The 19,163-nt window shown below is 50.3% G+C and overlaps 1 protein-coding gene across 1 annotated transcript in view; it reads right to left on the reverse strand.

Moving 5' to 3' along the window:
* The window catches only part of COL23A1 (collagen type XXIII alpha 1 chain), a 354,126-nt gene that overhangs the window by 36,313 nt on the left and 298,650 nt on the right, over positions 1 to 19,163 (reverse strand). Inside the window, exons 4-5 of the mRNA XM_060144375.1 lie at positions 9,937 to 9,944; positions 8,337 to 8,363 (exon numbers count right to left, since the gene is read on the reverse strand). Coding sequence (XP_060000358.1) covers positions 8,337 to 8,363; positions 9,937 to 9,944 — 35 coding nt within the window. The remainder of the gene's footprint in view (positions 1 to 8,336; positions 8,364 to 9,936; positions 9,945 to 19,163) is intronic.

Consider the following 19,163-nt stretch of genomic DNA (forward strand, 5'->3'; position numbering starts at 1 on the left):
CTTTGTATCTGGGGCTGGGGGCTCCCGGGCCACTGCCAGGACGATGCAAAAGGCTGCCGAGGGTAAGCAGGGCATCTGGGAACCGGGGGCAGGAGCAGCAGCTCAGCCCTCTGGTCCTTTGGTTGCCCCACATGTGACACTTGAGGGACATGGGATAAAGCATGGGCCCAAGGCAAGGAGCCTGGGTGAAGGAGCACCTGTCCTGGGCTTTCGAGGGACCCTGGGGAGGAGGGAGGAAAGGTCAGCACGGTGGCCTTTCCCTGGGGCCCGGCTGTGGCTCCCCAAGGTTCCAATCTGGGGGCCATTAGTGGGGCTTGGAAAATCTGCTTTCATCCCTTCCCTGCTCCACCCAGAATCTGGGGAGATGGGGAGAAGCACTGCAAGGCTCAGATGAAAATGAGATGTAGGATGTTGAAATCTAAAAACAGATGAATTTGGGATATTACAGATGAATCATTTAACTAATTATATTATTACAATCAAAGCTGTTTTTGAACTATGAGAGTGCAAAACAGCATATGAATGTGTGGTGCCCTGTGGTCCTTTTTTGTTCACTTGATTAACTCCAAACAGTCTGAGTTATTCATTGCAAAACTGGTCCCAGGCAGAGGCCCTGTCTCATATCCCACATTTCTGCACAGAGCTTATGCTGTCCCCCCGGGCCTAGGCTGTCGATGCCCCCATGACTGATTCTGGAGACAACGTGCAGCTCTGCCTGGCCCCCGCCCCGCCCCAGATAGGTGGTGCTTGGCTCTGGTCCCTCAACTGTCAGAGCCAGCCTGCAACTCCCGCCAGCCCTCATTTCTCCAGTCTGCCCCTTTTACTCCATCCTTACTGGGACATTCTTATTTCAGTGCCTGATATTATTGTAGCTGCCTTCTACCTGGACCCCCTTCCTCCAGTCTCTGCCCTGTAGCCAGGGAGGCCTTTCCAATATACACTTCTGCCCACACCCCTCTGGGTGGGTGGGGGCCCCTCACTCAACATCATCTTCCCACCTTTCCCTGCCCTCCCTCAGAGTCACTGTCCACTAGCACATGGGACCACATCTCACTCCCTGCCGTTTACATTGTGCCTGTGCTGGTGCTGCATGGAATGCCTCCTACCTTGTCTTCGTGCCAAATTCCTACTCATCCCTCAAGACATGCCCCAACTGTCCCTCTTCTATGAAGCCTCCCCTTGTCCCAGGCAGAGTTAGCTCCTCCTTCCTCTGTGGGGTCCGAGGCCCTGTCTGGATGCATTACAGGGTTACCCACTGTGCCATAAATGTCTCTGTGTGGGAAGGTCTAGGGAGTCTTCAGGGGGAAGCCAGGCCCCATGTGCTTGTCACTGTGAGATCTGGAAAAGTGGCATGGCCACTCTAAGCTTCAGTTTTTCAGTCCACAAAATGGGCACAAATCATCATGTCCAGGGATATGATGTACTTTGAAACTGTGAAAAGCTGCACAGATCCAATCCCTAATGTTTTCATCCAGGCCAAGCCTCACACTGCAAATGTGGACAGAAGGGCTAAGTGACTGCCTACCAGCAGGGGTGGAAAGGGACTTGATCATGGCTGTGGTCTCTTTGCTTCACTCAGCTGCTCCTGGCCAGGGAAACGGAATTGGACATTTCACCACGAGGGGGACCCTAATTTCTAATAATCGCTATGATACAGACACATGGATGAGGAATAGGAAAGAAGGTGGAATGAAGAAATTTTCTTCTTCATCTAAGTTAGAACTGGTTTTCTGTTTTTGTTTGTTTGTTTGTTTTTTTAATGGAAAGCAGGAAAGGGTCTTAACAATTTGATAATGGGGGTGGAATGGGGAGAGAGCTCCAGGGCCAGATAAAAATAGGGATGAGGAAGAGAAACAGAAAATTCACCCCAAATAATCTGTTTCTCTGGGTGGTGAGAGGAGAAAGACCCTTCTGCCAATGCACAGACAGTCTGAGCCCTGGTCTGCTGCCACAACCTGCTTACTGATAGGGTGGCTGGTGTGATGGAGAGTCTTCAGGCTGCGTGCTAATCCGGGCTTTGCCATTCAGGTGGGCCTCGTCTCTTGGCCAAGTCCTATCAATGTCTGAGCCTAGCTTCCTCCTCTGTCCAGCAGGGCCGAGACCATCAATCTCCCAGGGTGGGAATGCGGGCAATCACGCCCCCAGCAAGCACTTGGTCTGTGCACTTGTTCCCAGGCCCATTGGAAAGGCTTCTGGGGGATGAGAGTGGACAGTCCTTTTTTCTAGCTCCCTTGGGAGGAGAGAGACTCCCCACCCTTGTCAAGGCAGCTGTCTCTGTGGACAGGTAGTTTCTGTAAACACAGAGCCAAGTTTCCTTGGCCTCCTGCCTGGGTCAGCCTCTCACCGTGGCCTATAAGATTCTATCCCACAGAGCCTTGGAGACCTCTCTGACTTCCCCTTCTACCATTTCCTGGCACTTGCTCGCTCACTCGAGCCACATTGGCCTCGCACGTACCCTGGACACACGATGCTTGTTCCTACCTCATGACCTGTGCACTTGCTTCTTCCTCTGCCAGAAGCATTTCTCAACCCCCCTCAAAGATTGCTACATCTTTTCATCATTTAAGTCTCACCTCAAATGTCATCTTCCCCAAGAGACTTCTGATTATTTAATCCAAATTATACCCACCCATCCACCCAGTCAGCCCTCTCATCACGTCCCCTGCTTTATTCTCTAGCACATTTTACTGCTTGAAGCTATCTTGTTGGCTTATTACTTGTTTGTTTCTCTCTTCCTCACTACAGGGAGGGGCCTTGTCACTCCTGTTTGGTGCTAGTCCAAAGACTCAGAAAAGCACCTGGCACAGAGACAATGACCGATAGTGTTTCTGAAGTGGGCATGCTCTCCCATTCCAGGGCCTCTGTACCACTGGCCCTCACTGGGTTTCATCATTTCTATGTACCTCACAACCTAATACTCTCCTCATACATTCAAATACACAAATCTTAAGCCCTGGAAGATTTACCAAATACACATTTTTCAAAAATGTTTGAATTGTATTCTGAAGGTGTAAAACAAATGCGAAAGTCACTAAAGCTCAATGCTGAGTCAAAAAAGTCCAAATACCAAAAAAGAGGAAATGTGAGGATTTCGATGTTGTAAATAGGAGATGATGAGACTTTTTCTGTGCCAAAGTCAAGATGTAGGCAATACTGAGCCTTGCGTGACAGACAGGTCTTTTCATCCTAGACAGAAGCCACATTTTGGAGTGCAAAAAAAGAGTTTGTGAGAAGAAACCTCTAGGAAGGTCACAGTGACTCCAAGTTGTCCCTCCCTCTCTATCCCATGGTAAATTGGCTGTTGGTCCCCCTCCCCCATAGCTCCCCAAAGGCTGCAACTGGGTCTGATTCTTTTTGTGCTACCCTAGTACACAATACACCTTCTGTATTTGTTGAACAGAGCCAAGCCTGCTATTTATGAGATGGCAAAATCACTTTATCAACATAAATGCTGATTACTACCCTCTAATGTAAGAATGCTGGGCCCAGGGCTCCTCTGCAGGTCCCACCTTGGACTGACAATGTTCTGAGTTCAAAATTCTCCCGTGTGTGTCTGATTGCATGATATCTGCTGTCCCTGGATCAATTGGAATCTGAAAGCTCTCAAATGCTGGTGATCTCTTTAAATTCTATACCTGCAATTCCAAGTTCTACCACCAGATGGCAGTTAGAATTACACAATATTTATCAACACTAGTTTAATCTCTGAGACTGTGCTTCTAACGAAAATACACCCTAAATTAAAACAAGATACATACGTATATCCATAAATTTTTAACTTATGTTGTCATAGATTTAAAAGTATAATACCCATGATTGGCCAGGGCTTGGGGCAACATGCAGCATTCATGAGCTGTTGGTGTGAATGTAAATTAGCACAGCTTCCGGGGGGGCAGTTTGGCAGTACACATCAAAAGCCTTAAACATGTGCAAACCCTTTGGGCCAGCAATTCAACTTCTAGACATTTATTCAAAGGAGATAATCATTTGGCTTCCCTGGTGACGCAGTGGTTGAGAGTCCGCCTGCCGATGCAGGGGACACGGGTTCGTGCCCCGGTCTGGGAAGACTCCACATGCCGCGGAGCGGCTGGGCCCGTGAGCCATGGCTGCTGAGCCTGTGTGTCCGGAGCCTGTGCTCCACAACGGGAGAGGCCACAACAGTGAGAGGCCCGTGTACCACAAAAAAAACACCAAAAAACAAAAAACAAAAGAAACAAACAAAGGAGATAATCATGGAAATAAGCCTAGATTAATTCCCACGACGTTGACTACAAGGGTGAAAGATGGTCAATATAAATAATATAACTTGGAGACTGGTTAAATCAATTATATATGTGATAAAATGCTATGCAGCAGGCTTCCCTGGTGGTGCAGTGGTTAAGAGTCCACCTGCCAATGCAGGGGACACGGGTTCATGCCCCGGTCCGGGAAGATCCCACATGCCGTGGAGCGGCTGGGCCAGTGAGCCATGTCCCCTGAGCCTGTGCGTCTGGAACCTGTGCTCCGCAACGGGAGAGGCCACAACAGTGAGAGGCCCGCATACTGCCAAAAAAAAAAAATGTTATGCAGCTATTACTTTCTATAAGAATTCTTAATGATGTGGAAAAATCTCATGCTATGTTAAGTGGAAAAAAATAGGCCACAAAAACGTATGTCCACTGTAATCCCATTTTTAGAATAATAACTATAAAAACAAATTTGTACACAAAAAGTATGGGAAGAACAAATGCCAAAATATTGAGGGGACTTATCTGTGGGTGGTAGGATTATGGACGATTGCTTTTTCTTTTTTTGTGCTTTTCTCTATTTTGGGAAGGTTTTATAAAAAAACATGCTTCTTTTGTCATCAGCAGAGAGCTATTCATGAACCCTTGGCAGCAGAAAAGGACAGGCTGGCCTCTGTACAGGGAGGCTGTGGACAAGGTGACTGAGGCCCTTTTCAGTCCACAGCCTGCCCCACAGACATGCTTAGCTCCTATGGCCCTGTCCCCCTACAGCCCCTATCGGGTCCATATATGGACCTGGTTTCAGCAGGTCTCCTTACGGGGTGAGGGGCCACACTGGATTAATCCAGAATATGAGGCCGGCACAGTCTCTACCACAAGCATCTTGCTTGACTCTTTTCTTGCTCTTACTTCCCTTTAGGAAGTGACATGTTTTTAGCACAAAGGAAAAACATAACAGAAAACTGCCTGAAGCTGGTCTTGAAGTTTAGTTCAAGAAAAAGAAAGGAGCCTCAAAAACTTTTTCTAAAACTGACTGTTCAAAGCCATTTTCTTTTCCAAATGCTGCCAATGTGTGTTGGTGGATCAGAATGATTTCCTAAGCCTGTCTTTCCTTCCCTCGAGGTTTTGTGGGGTGAGGAAAGATAGAGGTATTATCAAGGGGCTGCCACCTGCCATGCTGCACTTGGGCTCTGCGTGTGTTCCCCCCTTTAAGTCTCCAACTCTGTAGGTGTGATCTCCCCAGGTTCTAAGAGGCCAAGTACCCAAGACCGCACAGCTGAGCCAGGATGGGACTGGGGTCAGACAGACTCAAAGTCCGTGAATACTCAGTACACGAGGTGCCTCTCAGGTGGCCAGGCCCCTTGTGCTGCAGGGGTTGCCCTAACCCTGGGATAAGCGCATGGACCCGTCTGTCAGCAGAGCTTGGGCTGGGAGCCAGGCCCTCTACAGGCTGAGAGAGCTGAATTTCAGCTTAAAACACATGGGTGCCCTGAGCCTACAGAATTCCCTCCCAACCTCCGCCTGCCCACATGGGCCTGCTTCCCTCCTTTGGGGAAAGCCAGGCGGAGTGTCACTTCCACCCTGTATCCCTCCACCGAAGGGACAGCCTGTGCGGCCTGATGGAACAAGGGTGCTTGGAGGCACACAGCTGGGTGAGTCGGCTGGCTCCTGGCACTGGAGGCACAAACACCTTGAACTCAGCAGCAGGCAAGGCCAGCCCAGTCAGGGAAGATGCCCAGATCTGTGTGGAAGTGGAGTTGCATGCAAACTGGGGTGGGCGACCTCAGGAAAAGGGGCAACCCAGCCCTGGGGTAATTGTGGGTATGATACCAGCTTCTCCTCACCCCTCACCGGGCCCAGCCTTCTCAGGGCTGCCAAGTGATGAGAAGCTTAAGGGGCCAAGGGCGTGGGCTGCCAGTGCTGTCTGCAAACGGGCAGTGGGGAAGGCTTGCTGGGCCCTAACCTGCTCCCTTCCCAGAAAGCTCCCAACTTCATACCAGGTGGACACACTGCATGCACATCCCTCCCTTGGCCTCCCCACCCCAAATTCACAGAGCCCTGTCTCTGACCCAGGCTCAGTGCCAAAAACCTCATACACTAAACACCAGGCTTAATTCCCTGACAGCCCTGTAATGGCCTTAGTCACCTGACCACCATTTGCTGTGACCTCACTTTACCTAAATCCCAGCTCTCTTCTTCACATGGAAGGAAACAGATTTTAGGGCTGCTGAGGGTCTTGCCGCCAGCTTCACAGCTTGTGAGGGGATTCAATTCCCAGCTGCCTAACTCTGAAGGAGGACTCCTACTCATCACCCACAGAGCCTGCTGGCCACCCCCCAGCCTGCTCCGTCCTGGGAGGAAGGGCAGGGATGGTGGCAGAGGGGAAGAAGCTCTGTGGGAGGTAGACTGGACCCCTGGCAGCTGGTCTGGAGTCCCCTGACCCTCGCCCAAGGAAAATGATTCCCACAATCAGCCAGCAGCCTCTCCGATGCTCACAGCCTGGGTCATGTGTGCTCAGAGGAGACAACAATGCGCAAGAGGGAAGAAATCCACTCACCCACCCACTCCCCTTTGGACACGGGCACCTACAATCAAGAGTAACCCTGGAGTATAAAAGGTAACTAGGTAATCCCAGGAGTGGTTCTGTCAGGAAGTTTCCAATGCTCCTGAGCTATTGAAGCGAGCAGGCCCAGGACACGAGGCTGAAATGTTCCAGCAAAAGCCTGTGGTTCCCCAAGACTCTAGCTGCCATGTCTAGGAGTGTGGGCCAATCAGGAAAGGCTGCTGGGAGGTGGCGGTGCCCTGATACCCTGTGTGCTCCTGTGGGGTGAAGGTGGATCATGGCCGGCTTCGCATTTCGTTCTTACCCCACACAGAGCAGGATGTTTCTGGTCTGAGGGGCTGGGCTGCTTGCTGCTGGGGGAGCTGCCCTGGCTGCCTGGGTGGGTGGAGCACAGACCACTCGAGACATGACGTAAATGCCCCCCAAAGTTTCCACCAAGAATTGTAGGCTGGGTTTGTGACCCATTTTGTGTAGCCATCACCTCCTCAGTCTTAATTAATCCCAACTCCAGTGCTGTTAGGGAGGCCTTGCATGACCCCATTTCACAGAACAGGAAACTAAAGCACAGAGAACGCCAGAGCCTTCCCCAAGGTCACCCAGCTAGGAGGCAGCAGGGTTGGAATCCATGCCCAGGTCTCCCTGATGCTCAGGGCTGGACGGCCCTCCACAGCCTTCTGGGAAGGTGGCTCCTGCAAGACTGGGGACACCCACCCCCTGACCCCGCCCTCCACTGCCAGCCAATCCTGACTCTGGACAGAGCTGGCCACTAGAGCGTCCTCTGAATCCATCAACATTTCCCTCCCTGAATCCTCCTGGCCTGTGGCACAGAACAAATCTCCCAACAGGATGGTCCTGCCATGCTCTCCTTCACCAGGCTTACCCTCTGCTCTTTCTTTATCAGGATTTCTGCATGCTGCTATCATGGGCCTTAATCTCCGTGCGGGACTGGACAGTGGCACAGCCATATTTCACCTTGCTTCTGAAGTGGTGCTCACTCAGCCCAGGCTGGGAAATCCATTCCAAGTATAAGCTAACTTTTAGGTTTAATTGTAAAAGATCTGAGAAGTAACGACACCAAAAAGGCCAAACTGGAACTAACCAGTCTCTCGTTCTCGAGTGGTGACAGGACATGGTGGGCTGGGACAGGGAGTCTTCTGTCCACTGGAAAGAGTCTGGCAGCCACGCCCACAGGAGGGCACTCACTCCACAGCCAAGGGCTGGACCCTGGGCTCAGGGCTGACACACTGGCCAGGAAGAGCAGTGTTGGGTGGACTCAGCACGCCAATGAGACTCTTTCTTGGAGGCTATTTGATTTGTCTGCAAGGCAGCTAGAGCTGCAGACAGTTCCCTCCAGGCCAGGGCCCTGCAGATCTGCACATCCTGCATCTTCACAGAGCTAACGCTACTCCCTCCACAGAGAGACCATAGCCACTGAGGAGCAGAGGAGGAGGAGGAGAGGAGTGCAGACAGGTAAATAAAGGCACAGAGGAAGAATACTGGCTTGAGAGTAAAGGGCAAAGAGAGCAAAAAAATATATGGCAAATTACCGGGTAGCCATCTCGTCCTGATTGCCCCTGTGGTAATTAATACGTCATTAATAATTAGACTTTCGGCAGAAAACCATATGGCAACACTTAGAACTCAGTCAGGGCCCCAGATCCCCCCAATATCTGCAGGGTTTGCAGCAGAGGCTGCTGGCTAGTAACTGACTCCTTCAAGCGGGGGGATGCAAGGCTCCAGTGGGTTTGGGGGATGGTGCACCCATTCCTCACCTCATAGGGCCAGGCTGGAGGGGCCCCCAGGGCACATACCACATGTGTCCTCCCCACGTCAGCCAAGGCACATGGCAAGGACCTTGTGGGATTGTGGGCTTCTGGAGGGTGGCATCACAGTTACCATGGAAAATGCTCCTTAAATGGGGCCTGATCTGGGGCCTAGTGAGCAGGATATGGGTTTCCCGTCTGTTGCCACTGGGATGGGGTGACCTGAGGAAGACAGCCTTGGAAACCAGAGATATGGGGGCACGTTTACTGCTACTGGATGCTTCTCTGACCCCATGTGCTCGGAGCAGTGGCTGTCCCGCCAGTGTCCCATACATTGGCATCCATCTCAGGTTGCAGCTTGAGAATTCTGCATTTGTTTAATCCACTTAGTCGTTTAAAAGCCAAGTTTAAAGAAAAAAAACACAAAAAACCAAATTTTCTCCATAGCCCTCTGCATTACACACTTCGGCAAGTTCACGCAGGCTAGCCTCCATGTGACAGTCAGGAAGGACTCAACTGTGAAAAACTGCTCGTAGCCCATAAATCTAGACATTCTCACTTTCTGGCTCAATGTGGTGCTGCTACATGCATCAAGAGGTCCAGATTCTGAAGGGTGCTGATCGGGAAATGAATCATGGTAAGTGGAAGTAAAACGAAGCTGCTCATCTGAAAGGAATTCCTTTAGAAGGTTAATTTTGGTTCAAGAGGACTGTCAATGCGCTTTTTGAATTCATTCATCAGGATTTATCAGGCTCTGAAAAACTGCCAAGATGAATCAAAGGCAGACTTGTCACGTGTCTTGGAGAAGGAATGGGATTTCCGGGGCTGCTGTGGATTGGGCACCAATCACACGCTTCTCAAACTCAGCACCCTCACTGGCCAGCTGTTCTCTCAAGGTCTCTGTTGCCCAACCCAGAGAGTCAAATATTTTGGCAAAGAAGGAAAACGGACCCCAGGATCTAGTGGTCAGGCGCAACATATTCCTGGCATAACTGCCTGACTCCAGAGCTCTTTCTGCCAAAGCATGTGAGACGAAAATGTTTACACAGATCAACTGCTGCTGAACATTTAGGAAATATGGGCATGGTGCTTGCATTGCTGTGCATCAAGCTGAGCCAGAGATTTGGTGAGGAGCAGCCAGGCTCATGTCAGCTCTCTTGCAGGGAAAACAGTCACAGGATGCTTCACTGGGCAAGTCAAGCCCATGGAATCCTGTGCTTGCATTCATCTACAAATCACAAAAAAATATGGCCCTGTCTGGGACTGAATTTAACTTTAAGGACAGACCACTCTAATCAAATATTATTTTCATGAAAGTGCTACACAGAGAGAAAACAAAATGTCTTATCTTTCAGGAGCAGAGAGCATAATCCAGGACACTTACGGGAGGACCTGCAAAACACAAGCAGAGAAGCCACAGTCAGCATCAAAGGGAGAGAGGGTCCCCTCGCCCAGGCCGGCCACTCTCTCACACAGCTCCTGGCCACCCCTCCTAGCAAGGCTTTGATGCTGTCATTGGCCCCAAAGCCAAGTGGCAGGGCAGAGGGAGTGCCTCTGTCCTTGGAGTGGCTGGGTGGGCGTGTGCCTGGTAAAGACAATCCAGCAAGTTTTGGTTCCTGCATGCATTACATGAGGCTGCTGCTGCTTCTTGCTTGGGGCCCATCCGTGTTGGGTTTTGGCAGGCAGTGTAGGAATCAGACCTGTTCCTGCTTGAAGAACAAATTTTGGAACTCACTAGGGGTTGGTTCATTTCCGTGGAAAGGGAGAGACTTGAGAAAGAAAACATTCTGGGCGGAGGTGAGAATACTCCTAGGTGCCCTGGATGTGTGAGTGTGTGGCTGAAGCTGACATGTAGGGGGTCGGGGGCCCATAGCCCAGCTCCAGGGTTAGCGGTGCCGAGCCTGGCTGCGCATGGGGGATTTGAAGGGGGCGAGTCTGGAAGCACAGGTGGCTGCTGCAGGGAAGGCTGGTGCAGCAAGCTGAGACTTGCCCCATGGAGAACACTCAGGTGTTCCTCACCTTACAGTGTGCAAGCCATATTGCATATCTATGACAGCATTTGACCTTCTCAACAATCTTTGAGGTATGATGAACATACCCATGTGACAGATGACCACACAGAGGCTCAGAGAGAAAGAAATGACTGGTCGAAGGCAACATAGTTGGTTAGGGGTGGAATTTATCCCCGAAGGAAATCTCCTGACTCTCAAATCCTACACATTTTCCACTAAAGCCATGTTGCTGCCAAACAAGTGACTCCTCTGCTCTCTCCTGGCAGGCCCCAGACCTCAGTCTGGAGAGTGAGGCCGGCACAGGGAGGCGGCCCTCGGCAGTCAGCCAGCCCACACATATTTACGGATCGCCACTGGGTGCAGGTTAATGGGACCAATGGTGAAAGGCAAGATCTCTGACTCACAGAATTTTCCTTGGATGGATCAATACTTAAGAAAACAACGACACAAGGAGGAAGCACAGGAAGCTCCCAGCACGTAATGAGGGGCCAGAGCCAGACTGGGCCGACTCAGGTCGGGAGGCTAGGCTGAGTTCAGAGGGTGAGGAATAGTTATCGGGGAGAGGAACAGGGAGGGAAGCCTGTGGCTAGGAGGGAAAAGCTCTGAACACGCCAAGGTCACTGGGCATCTAGGGTCCAGGCGAAACTGAGCGGGCTGCAGCAGAGGAGAGCCTGGGAGAAGGCAAGCCAGCCAGACCACAGCATCTCGTTTCCACGTCATTGTCCAGCGGAGCATGATTTGAAGGACAGTGGCGGCCACTGAAGAGTTTTGCACAGAGGAGTGATTTGAGGGAGTGTGAGTGGGCATGAGGATGGGTTGCAGTTGTCCCCCTGTAGGTGACAGTGGCCTGGACTTGGGGGCTGGCAGTGGAGAAGAAGAGAAGTGAGTCAGATGGTAATTATCAGTGAGGACAGACAGGACTTACTTGCTCATGGATTTAATGGTGGAGGATGAGTGGAGAGGTGCATCGGGCATAGAGGAAGGAGAGAGATGAGATAATGATTTTTCGCTTGAGAAACTAATGCATGATGGTGCTAATGCCTGAGAACGTAACGTGGCGGGGGAGTGGGCTGTGTGTTCCCTAAGCCTAGACTAGGGGCCGGGCAGGTTGTTGGCCACGTGGACATCCGTACAGCTGGCATCTCTCTTTCAGCCTGCTCTCTGTTTTACAAAAAAGATAAAAGCCACCAGATGGACTTGCCATTGCCTTTCTGATGCCACACGTCCACACCTGCCTGTACCTGCACCTGTGCCTGGCCTCTGCTCCGTGCCCCTCAGGCTAACTCTGATAGAAGAAATGTTCACATATTGAGGTATGGGGAAGTCATTCTGGCTTATACATGAGTTAACTTGGATTTTCTGCTAACTAAAACATCCTGTTTGTGGCCTATCAAACATACACTGTACACCTGCTTTAATTATTAAAGAAAAGGGCACATTGACCAGAAGTAAAGAATGTCCATGTTAAAAATAAAGATTAAATGCCTCCCTTCCTGGGACACCAATGCTGGTACTCCTTTCATGATAAGATTCCCTTCCCAGGTGCCAAAGCCATACTGACTCACTGTTTACTTGCTGATCTGTTTTTTTGAAACCTTGAAGGAATGTATCCCTGACTTGTTTGAGGTTCTTTGTTCTGACAAGACATAAAACTGTGCTGAAAACCATGCTTCTCTAGAGCAGTTTCTCAGAGTTATCTGTGAGGCTGGCTTCTGGGCTATATTCCTCAGTTTGGCTCAAGTAAAACTCTTTTCTATGCCTTTTATAGATTGTTTATTGATTATTTTCATTGACAACTCAGAGGAGATGACCCGCCTCCTCCTTTTGGGACCCTGCCGCCCCCAAGCTCCCCTGGTCAAGCCTGCCCTTCAAGCATATCCTTTCCCACAGCTCTGAACACGAGAAACCATCCTTTGTTCCACACCCTCCTCTGTTCCGGCCCCAGCTCCTCTCTCCCTCACAGCTGCGCTGCTGGAAGGAGGGGGTCTCCTCTCACTCACCTTCCACTCACCTCATGACCCTACGGTTTGGATTCCATTCCTATCCTTCTACCAAAATGGCACTCACCATGTCTCCAACGACCTCCTCCAATCAATAAGCCTGACAGGATTTCTTCTCCTCCTTGGACTCATCTTCTCCCTCCTTCTAGAAGTGCTCTCCTCCTTTGGCTTCCAAGATGACAGACACGTCCTCCCACCTCCCTGGCTATTCAGCTGACTCAGTCTCCTCTCTCAGCCTCACATGCCAAGGTTCCTCAGGGAGCAAGTCTAAGCTTTCTTCTTTTCAGTTCCCTGCTCATCAGTCTCCTCTCTCCATCTTTCCCAAGGAGCTCTTCCATGCTCATGGCTACAATAGGTGGAAGTGTCCCAAATGTAGATCTCCAGTCCTGACCATGCCTTGAGGCCCAAGCTCCCTTTTTGAGCTGCCTGCTTGATTTCCCCTTGAATAATCCCATGATTCCTCAAACAGGGATGCACAGTCACACTCACAATCTTCTGCCCACAAATGTGCTCCTCTCCAGCTCCTGGTCTCTGTGGATGGCATCCCCTCCTGCCCAGCTGGTGAATGGGAAAATGAGGAGTCCTTCTCGACATGCTCTATTGGCACATCCACTGTTTGTTGCTCTGAATCCCATCCCCTTGGGTCTCTCCCCAATACCACAACCTCATCCATGTTACCAGCATCTCCTGACTTGCAATAGCTTCTTCACTCATCACCCTCTTCACTTGTCCCACAGACATTCACTGAGTGCCTACTGTTCTAAATGTTGTTCTGGGAAAGTGGGATACAGCAGTGAACGTGACAAACATCCCTGTCCTAAGCATCCCTGTCCTCTTCTAGTGAGAGGACAGCTGAGATACAATAAACATAATAAACAGTACATCACCTGGAAGGCGATAGTGTCATGGAAAGAGACAGGCAGCAGAGCAGGGTAAGGGGCACTATTAGTGCTGGGAGGCAGATTGGGGGGGCCTTGTAGGTGATTTGTAGGACTTTATCTTCTTTCTGAGATGGGAGCCCTTGCAGGGTTTTGAGCAGAGATAATATGACCTGGTTTATGTTTTAAAAGGGTCATACCATGTGGGGCAGCTATTGTAGTGATGTAGGGGAGAGGTGATGGTGGCTTGCAGCCAGTGGAAGCGGCTGAATTCTGGATTGATTCTGCAGGTAGAGCCAAGAGGATTTCTCTAGACTGTGGAGTCGAAGAGACATGAGTCAAGGAAGATTTTGGCTTGAGTGACTGAAAGGATGCTGTTGCCATCAACAGAGGTGGGGAGACTGTAGGTTGGCAGGTTTGGCTGGAAGTATCAGGAGCTCAGCTGTGCACCCCTGGCCCTCGGGGGCACTCCAACAGTTACAAGGGGGTGCAAAAGAGAAGGAAGTCCTGGAAGCTGAGTGGAGGGAGTGCATCAAGGGGGATGGCAAAATCCCCATGCTGATCAGTGCTGACAGTCATGTGAGGTGAGGACTGAGACCTGATGGCTGGGCCTAGCAATGCAGAGGCCACAGACAGGAAGGGTGACAGGAGTGGACATCTGATGGGAAGGGGAGGGGAGGAATGTGGACAGTGAGAGCTTTCTAGGAGTTCTGCTGCAAAGGGGAGCAAAGATGGAGTAGTTGCTTTGGTGGCGTGGAGTCCAGAGAAGGGATTTCTTCAGGATGAGAGGCACAGCAGCATGTTTGCACAATCAGCTGGAAGGGGAAGACTCGATATGTTGGAGAAAGGGGGATTCCTGGAGTGATGCCCCTGAGGAGGCAAGAAGGACTGGCCCTGGCATAAGAGGTGGCACTGGCTGTGCTCAGGAGCCTAGATAGTCCATCTGTGGCAATAAGCAGGGAGGCAGTGCATGCAGGTGTGTGGCTGTGCAGGTGGGGTTTGTGGAAGTTTTCTTCCAACTGCTCCAACTGTGCCAGTGAAGTAGGAACTGAGGCCGTCAATCACGAGTGAGGTGTGAGAGGCCAAGGGTATGAGGGGCTTCTATGCGGATATCAAGATCCCTAGGAGTTCACCCAGAAGTGGTGTTGGAGAGAGGACTGGAGACCCAGGAGCTGAAACCCACTAGCAGTGAAAGGGATGTACCTGGGATCAGAGATGGCTTCCAATATGCTGGCCCAATGCTCTCCAGTCTCCATTCGGAGGCTAGATGCAAATCTGATCATGGCACTCCCGTCCCGCCACTCCTCACTTTCCCATTGTTCTTAGGACAGAGGCTCAAATCCAAAGCCCCATCTATGCTGTGATCTGCCCTTGCCCCTATGCCTGAGCCCCTCGAACTGCTGGGATGAGAACTGTTATTAATAGAGGGTGGTGGGCAGGCCGGTGGTTATCAGGACAAAGTCAAGTTGGATTCATACCTCCTCATGAACCACGATAAATTCCAAGAGGATCAAAGATTTACATGCCTCAAAAAAATCATAAAAATCCTAGAGGAAAATTTCCTTTCTAACCATGGAGAGGGGCAAACTTTCCCAAGTACAGTTCATAATCTAGAAGCTATGACATAAAGTCTGATCCAACCATACAAAAACAAAAATGTCTGCAAGGCAGAAAGCACTGTCGACAAAGTCAAAAGCCAGAGTGGAAACATATTTCTGACTCATGTCACAAAGGCTAGATACCTTGATATAAAAGTGCTCCTACAAATCAACTCTAAAAACATCAACAATCAAATAGAAAAATGGTCAAAAGATATGAATAGAGAGTACACATAAAATACAGCCCTTTAGGTTGCAAAACAAAAGGAAATCTTCATTCACAATAAAAGAAATGAAAATTAAAACTATAATCATATCAGATTAGAAAGAGTGAAAAAAATCTGATAACTTATATCAAGGGAAATGAGGACAGTCACCTCACACATTGGTTGAAAGGATAAATTGGTACATTCTCTACAGAGAGTAATTTGGCAATACTAATTAATATTAAAAATTTTTGTGCCAATTGCTACAATGATCCTCCTAGAAACGTATTCCATAGATATATTAACAAATATATAAGATGACAGGTGTATAAGAATACTCATTGTAGAACAAATTGAGATGATAAAGACATTAGAAACAGTACAAGTGGAATTGCTTAAAAGAAGGGATGGGGCTTCCCTGGTGGCGCAGTGGTTGGGAGTCCGCCTGCCGATGCAGGGGACATGGGTTCGTGCCCTGGTCCGGGAAGATCCCACATGCTGCGGAGCGCCTGGGCCCGTGAGCCATGGCCGCTGAGCCTGCGCGTCCAGAGCCTGTGCTCCGCAACGGGAGAGGCCACAACAGTTAGAGGCCCGCGTACCGGGGTGGGGGGGGAAGAAAAAAAGAAGGGATGGGAGGCTTATCTAAATGGGATACTATGCAGCTGTGAAAAAGATTAAAGTAGTTCTGTATTTCTGATACGGAATAATCTCCCAGGCATATTGTTACATTTTTAAAAAGGCATGTCTTTTAACTGGCAGCCATTTGTGCTAAAAAAATCGGTAGACTTTTGTTTGTATAAACATGGAACATCTCTGGGTGTGGAGAGAAGAATGTGGTCATCAAGTTACTTCCGAGTAGGGGAACGGGATGGTGGGAGGACAGCAGTGGCAGGGGAGACTGACTTTTCACCATGGACTCTTTGATGCCATTGGATACACGTGTATAGCTACCAAGTCAGACAAGGCAATAAACTTTAACTTGAAAACAGCTGGAGTAAGCGCTGTGTTTCTGTCTGGTCCTTCAGCTTTTGCTGCCTTTCCTCACACTCACTTCCAAGCTCTCTCCAAGAAAGCTCAGACTGCGATTATCATTCTGAGGACCTGGGGTCCTGAGAGTGGAGTCCGGGGCCTGGTGTGAGGTGCAGCTCAGGAGATGAAGGAGGAGCTGCAAGAGTAACCATCACTCACTTAGGGCTCATCACGCACTGGGAATTCCACCATCAGCTTTCATTTAACCCCTGCTGCAACCTCACCAGCACATTTTACAGATGAGGAAACTGAGGCTCAGAAAGGTTACCACGCCCAGGGTCACGTCCTGCTGAACCCAGGCATGACCCAGGCAGTTTGACTTCAAGCCTAACAAAGTGCAAACTATTTTGGCAGAAAGAGCTCTGACATTCACCGAGTGTCCCCTGAGGTCTCCGGGAGGGTGCGTGGCATGTCTGAGGTCACCTAGCTAGTGGGGAGCAGTTCAGGATGGAAGCAGCGCTGTGGGACCCCAAACCTTCCACCTTCCACTTCCCCAGAGGGGTGTTCAGAGTGGGAATGGCAGCATTCCAGAGACTGATCCCATCACTGGTGGGACAGGACACATCTAGCCCATCTAAGAGATTCTAAAACACACCAAGCCACCACCTCTCTTGAGCCCTGCTGGCACCATATCACCAGTCACCACCACTTGGCATTGGCACCATCCTTACAGCCTCCTTCTTCTTGGCACCTCAACCCCACCAACCAGAGGGGCCTTTTAAAGATGCCCACCCCTTCCCAGGGCTTCCCATTTAAGTGGAATAACATCCAGACTCTCAGGAGGCACAGCGCTCCCATGTGGCCCTGCTCCTTGCTCCATCAGCCTCGGCTAAGCACTGGGTCCCTCTTGTCTCTCTCAGTTCCCCAAGAGGCCAGCCCTCTTCTGCCCCAGGACATTCACACCCCCCCTTTGTGACTGCCCTCATGACCCTGAAACTGAAGACATCTCCTCACCCTTCTCACGCACTTGTTTCCATCACAGCTGGCTGCTATTTCCTTCCAAGCACATATCAGTCTTTACTCCTGAAATCCACTTATTTGTGTTTTGTTTATTTTCTGTCAGCCCCACCAGTACGGCAGTTCCCTGAGAGCTGGGGCCCTTTGTGCCTGGCTTCCCGCTGCTTCCCCGAGGCCTAGAACAGGGCCAGGCAGGCACGAGCACTTCGTAAATTCGTGCTGAATGGACGAGAGGGGAGAAGGGAAGGAGTGCTGAGCCCTTGGTTTCTGGGAAATCGGTTCCATGACTCCCCAGGATACCCAAATCCAAGGATGCTCAAATCCCTTGTATAAAATGGTTATATTTGCATATAACCTATACAATCCCCTGTATATTTTAAATCATTTCTAGATTACTTATAATACCTCACACAATGTAAATACTATGTAAATAGTTGCTGGTGCACAGCAAATTCAAGTTTTGCTTTTTGGAACCTTCTGGAAATTAAAACAAAATTCTTATACGTGGTTATTTGAATCCACGGATGTGGGACCTGCAAGTACAGAGGGCCGACTGTACAGGGTTTGTGCTGTGGCTGCCGGAAGCCTCCGGATATGGACTTGCTGGCCAGCCAAGAGTGACACATGGGACGGAGGGCTTGGCTCAGGTTGTCCAGGGGTTCCCTGCTTAGAAAGTAAGGCTGGCTTCAGGGCCTCCAGGAGGCCACGTGGTGGTCTGGCCATGGCCCGCCCCATTCTGCACACAGCTTTCAAGCATGTGTTCCAGGCACCGGCTGGATCTGCTGCCTTTGCTGTCAGGAATGTGGGAGCAATTAAATAAGAGCCAGATGACTTGGAAGATAAATAAAATGGGTCTGAGGGAGTAGGGGGTTCAATGATTCTGGATCCTCTTTAACTGAACTGATGTGGCCCGACAAGGATAGCGTTTCCCAAACTGGGAGCCAATCCTCTCACACCTCAAGGTTCGGAGGGTGCATGAGCTGCTAGTTGACAGGTAAGCAGAAGTGGGTGGAGGGTCTGGGGCCTACAATGCCTCCCTAGAGCTCTTAGTTCTTCTGGGGATGATCTTTTCCTGAGTGTTTCCCAAAGCCTATATTCCTGGAAGAGCAAACTGGGAAGAATTCCCACAGCCTGGCTAGTTTGCAGCCTGCACTCTTGGAGTTGGGGGCTGGCCTTAGTGCCTGAGGCTGCTGGGGTCATTGTCCCTGCTCACAGCCCACACCTGCCCCTCTTGGGCTCTGCCTAGACTCCTGACTCCACTGTGCCTGCTCCCTGATCTGCCCAACAGGCCCTGGCTCAGATCTAGCCCTCTGCCTCTTCCCACTCAGCCAGCTTGGGTTACAGGGTCCTGGCTCTTGACCCTTGGAAACCCACTCACCCATGAGGAAATGACCTTCAGCCATGCTTCTCTGGGGTTTCCCCAGTGGAGCAGAGTAGGCCAAGGCTTTTCAACTGAGTTTGCAGGTAGATGAAATAAGGCTTAGAGGTTAGCAAATCCAGAGCCAATACTGAGTCAGCGAGCCAGACACTTAGGTCAGGCCTCAGGCCCTGGATTTAATCAGGCCGATACTGCCAGGGAGTGTTGAGGCCTTAGAACCTGGCTCTCCAGCTGATGAGCTCTAGACCTTGAGCAAGTGCCTGTTCTCTCTGATGCAAAGTCTGCTTCTGGGAAACGTGGGGAGTAACAATCTCTGCCTCTCTGGACTGCTATGAAGATTGAGTAAGATATTGTGTATACATAAAGTGCCTGGGACAACAGTGGCACATAGGAGGCACCAAAACCCAATGCTGGCTGCAATCACAGTATAGCATTCTTTCTCTTTCTCTGTTTCTAACGCACACACGCATTCTGTGCAGACACACACACACACATGCAGAAAGAAGAGAAACACAGATGGTGGCTTTCCATTGTTTGGCTTCATGTTGCCGAA

The sequence above is a fragment of the Lagenorhynchus albirostris genome, chromosome 3, assembly GCF_949774975.1.
Source record: "Lagenorhynchus albirostris chromosome 3, mLagAlb1.1, whole genome shotgun sequence".
In the NCBI taxonomy this organism is placed as follows: domain Eukaryota; kingdom Metazoa; phylum Chordata; class Mammalia; order Artiodactyla; family Delphinidae; genus Lagenorhynchus; species Lagenorhynchus albirostris.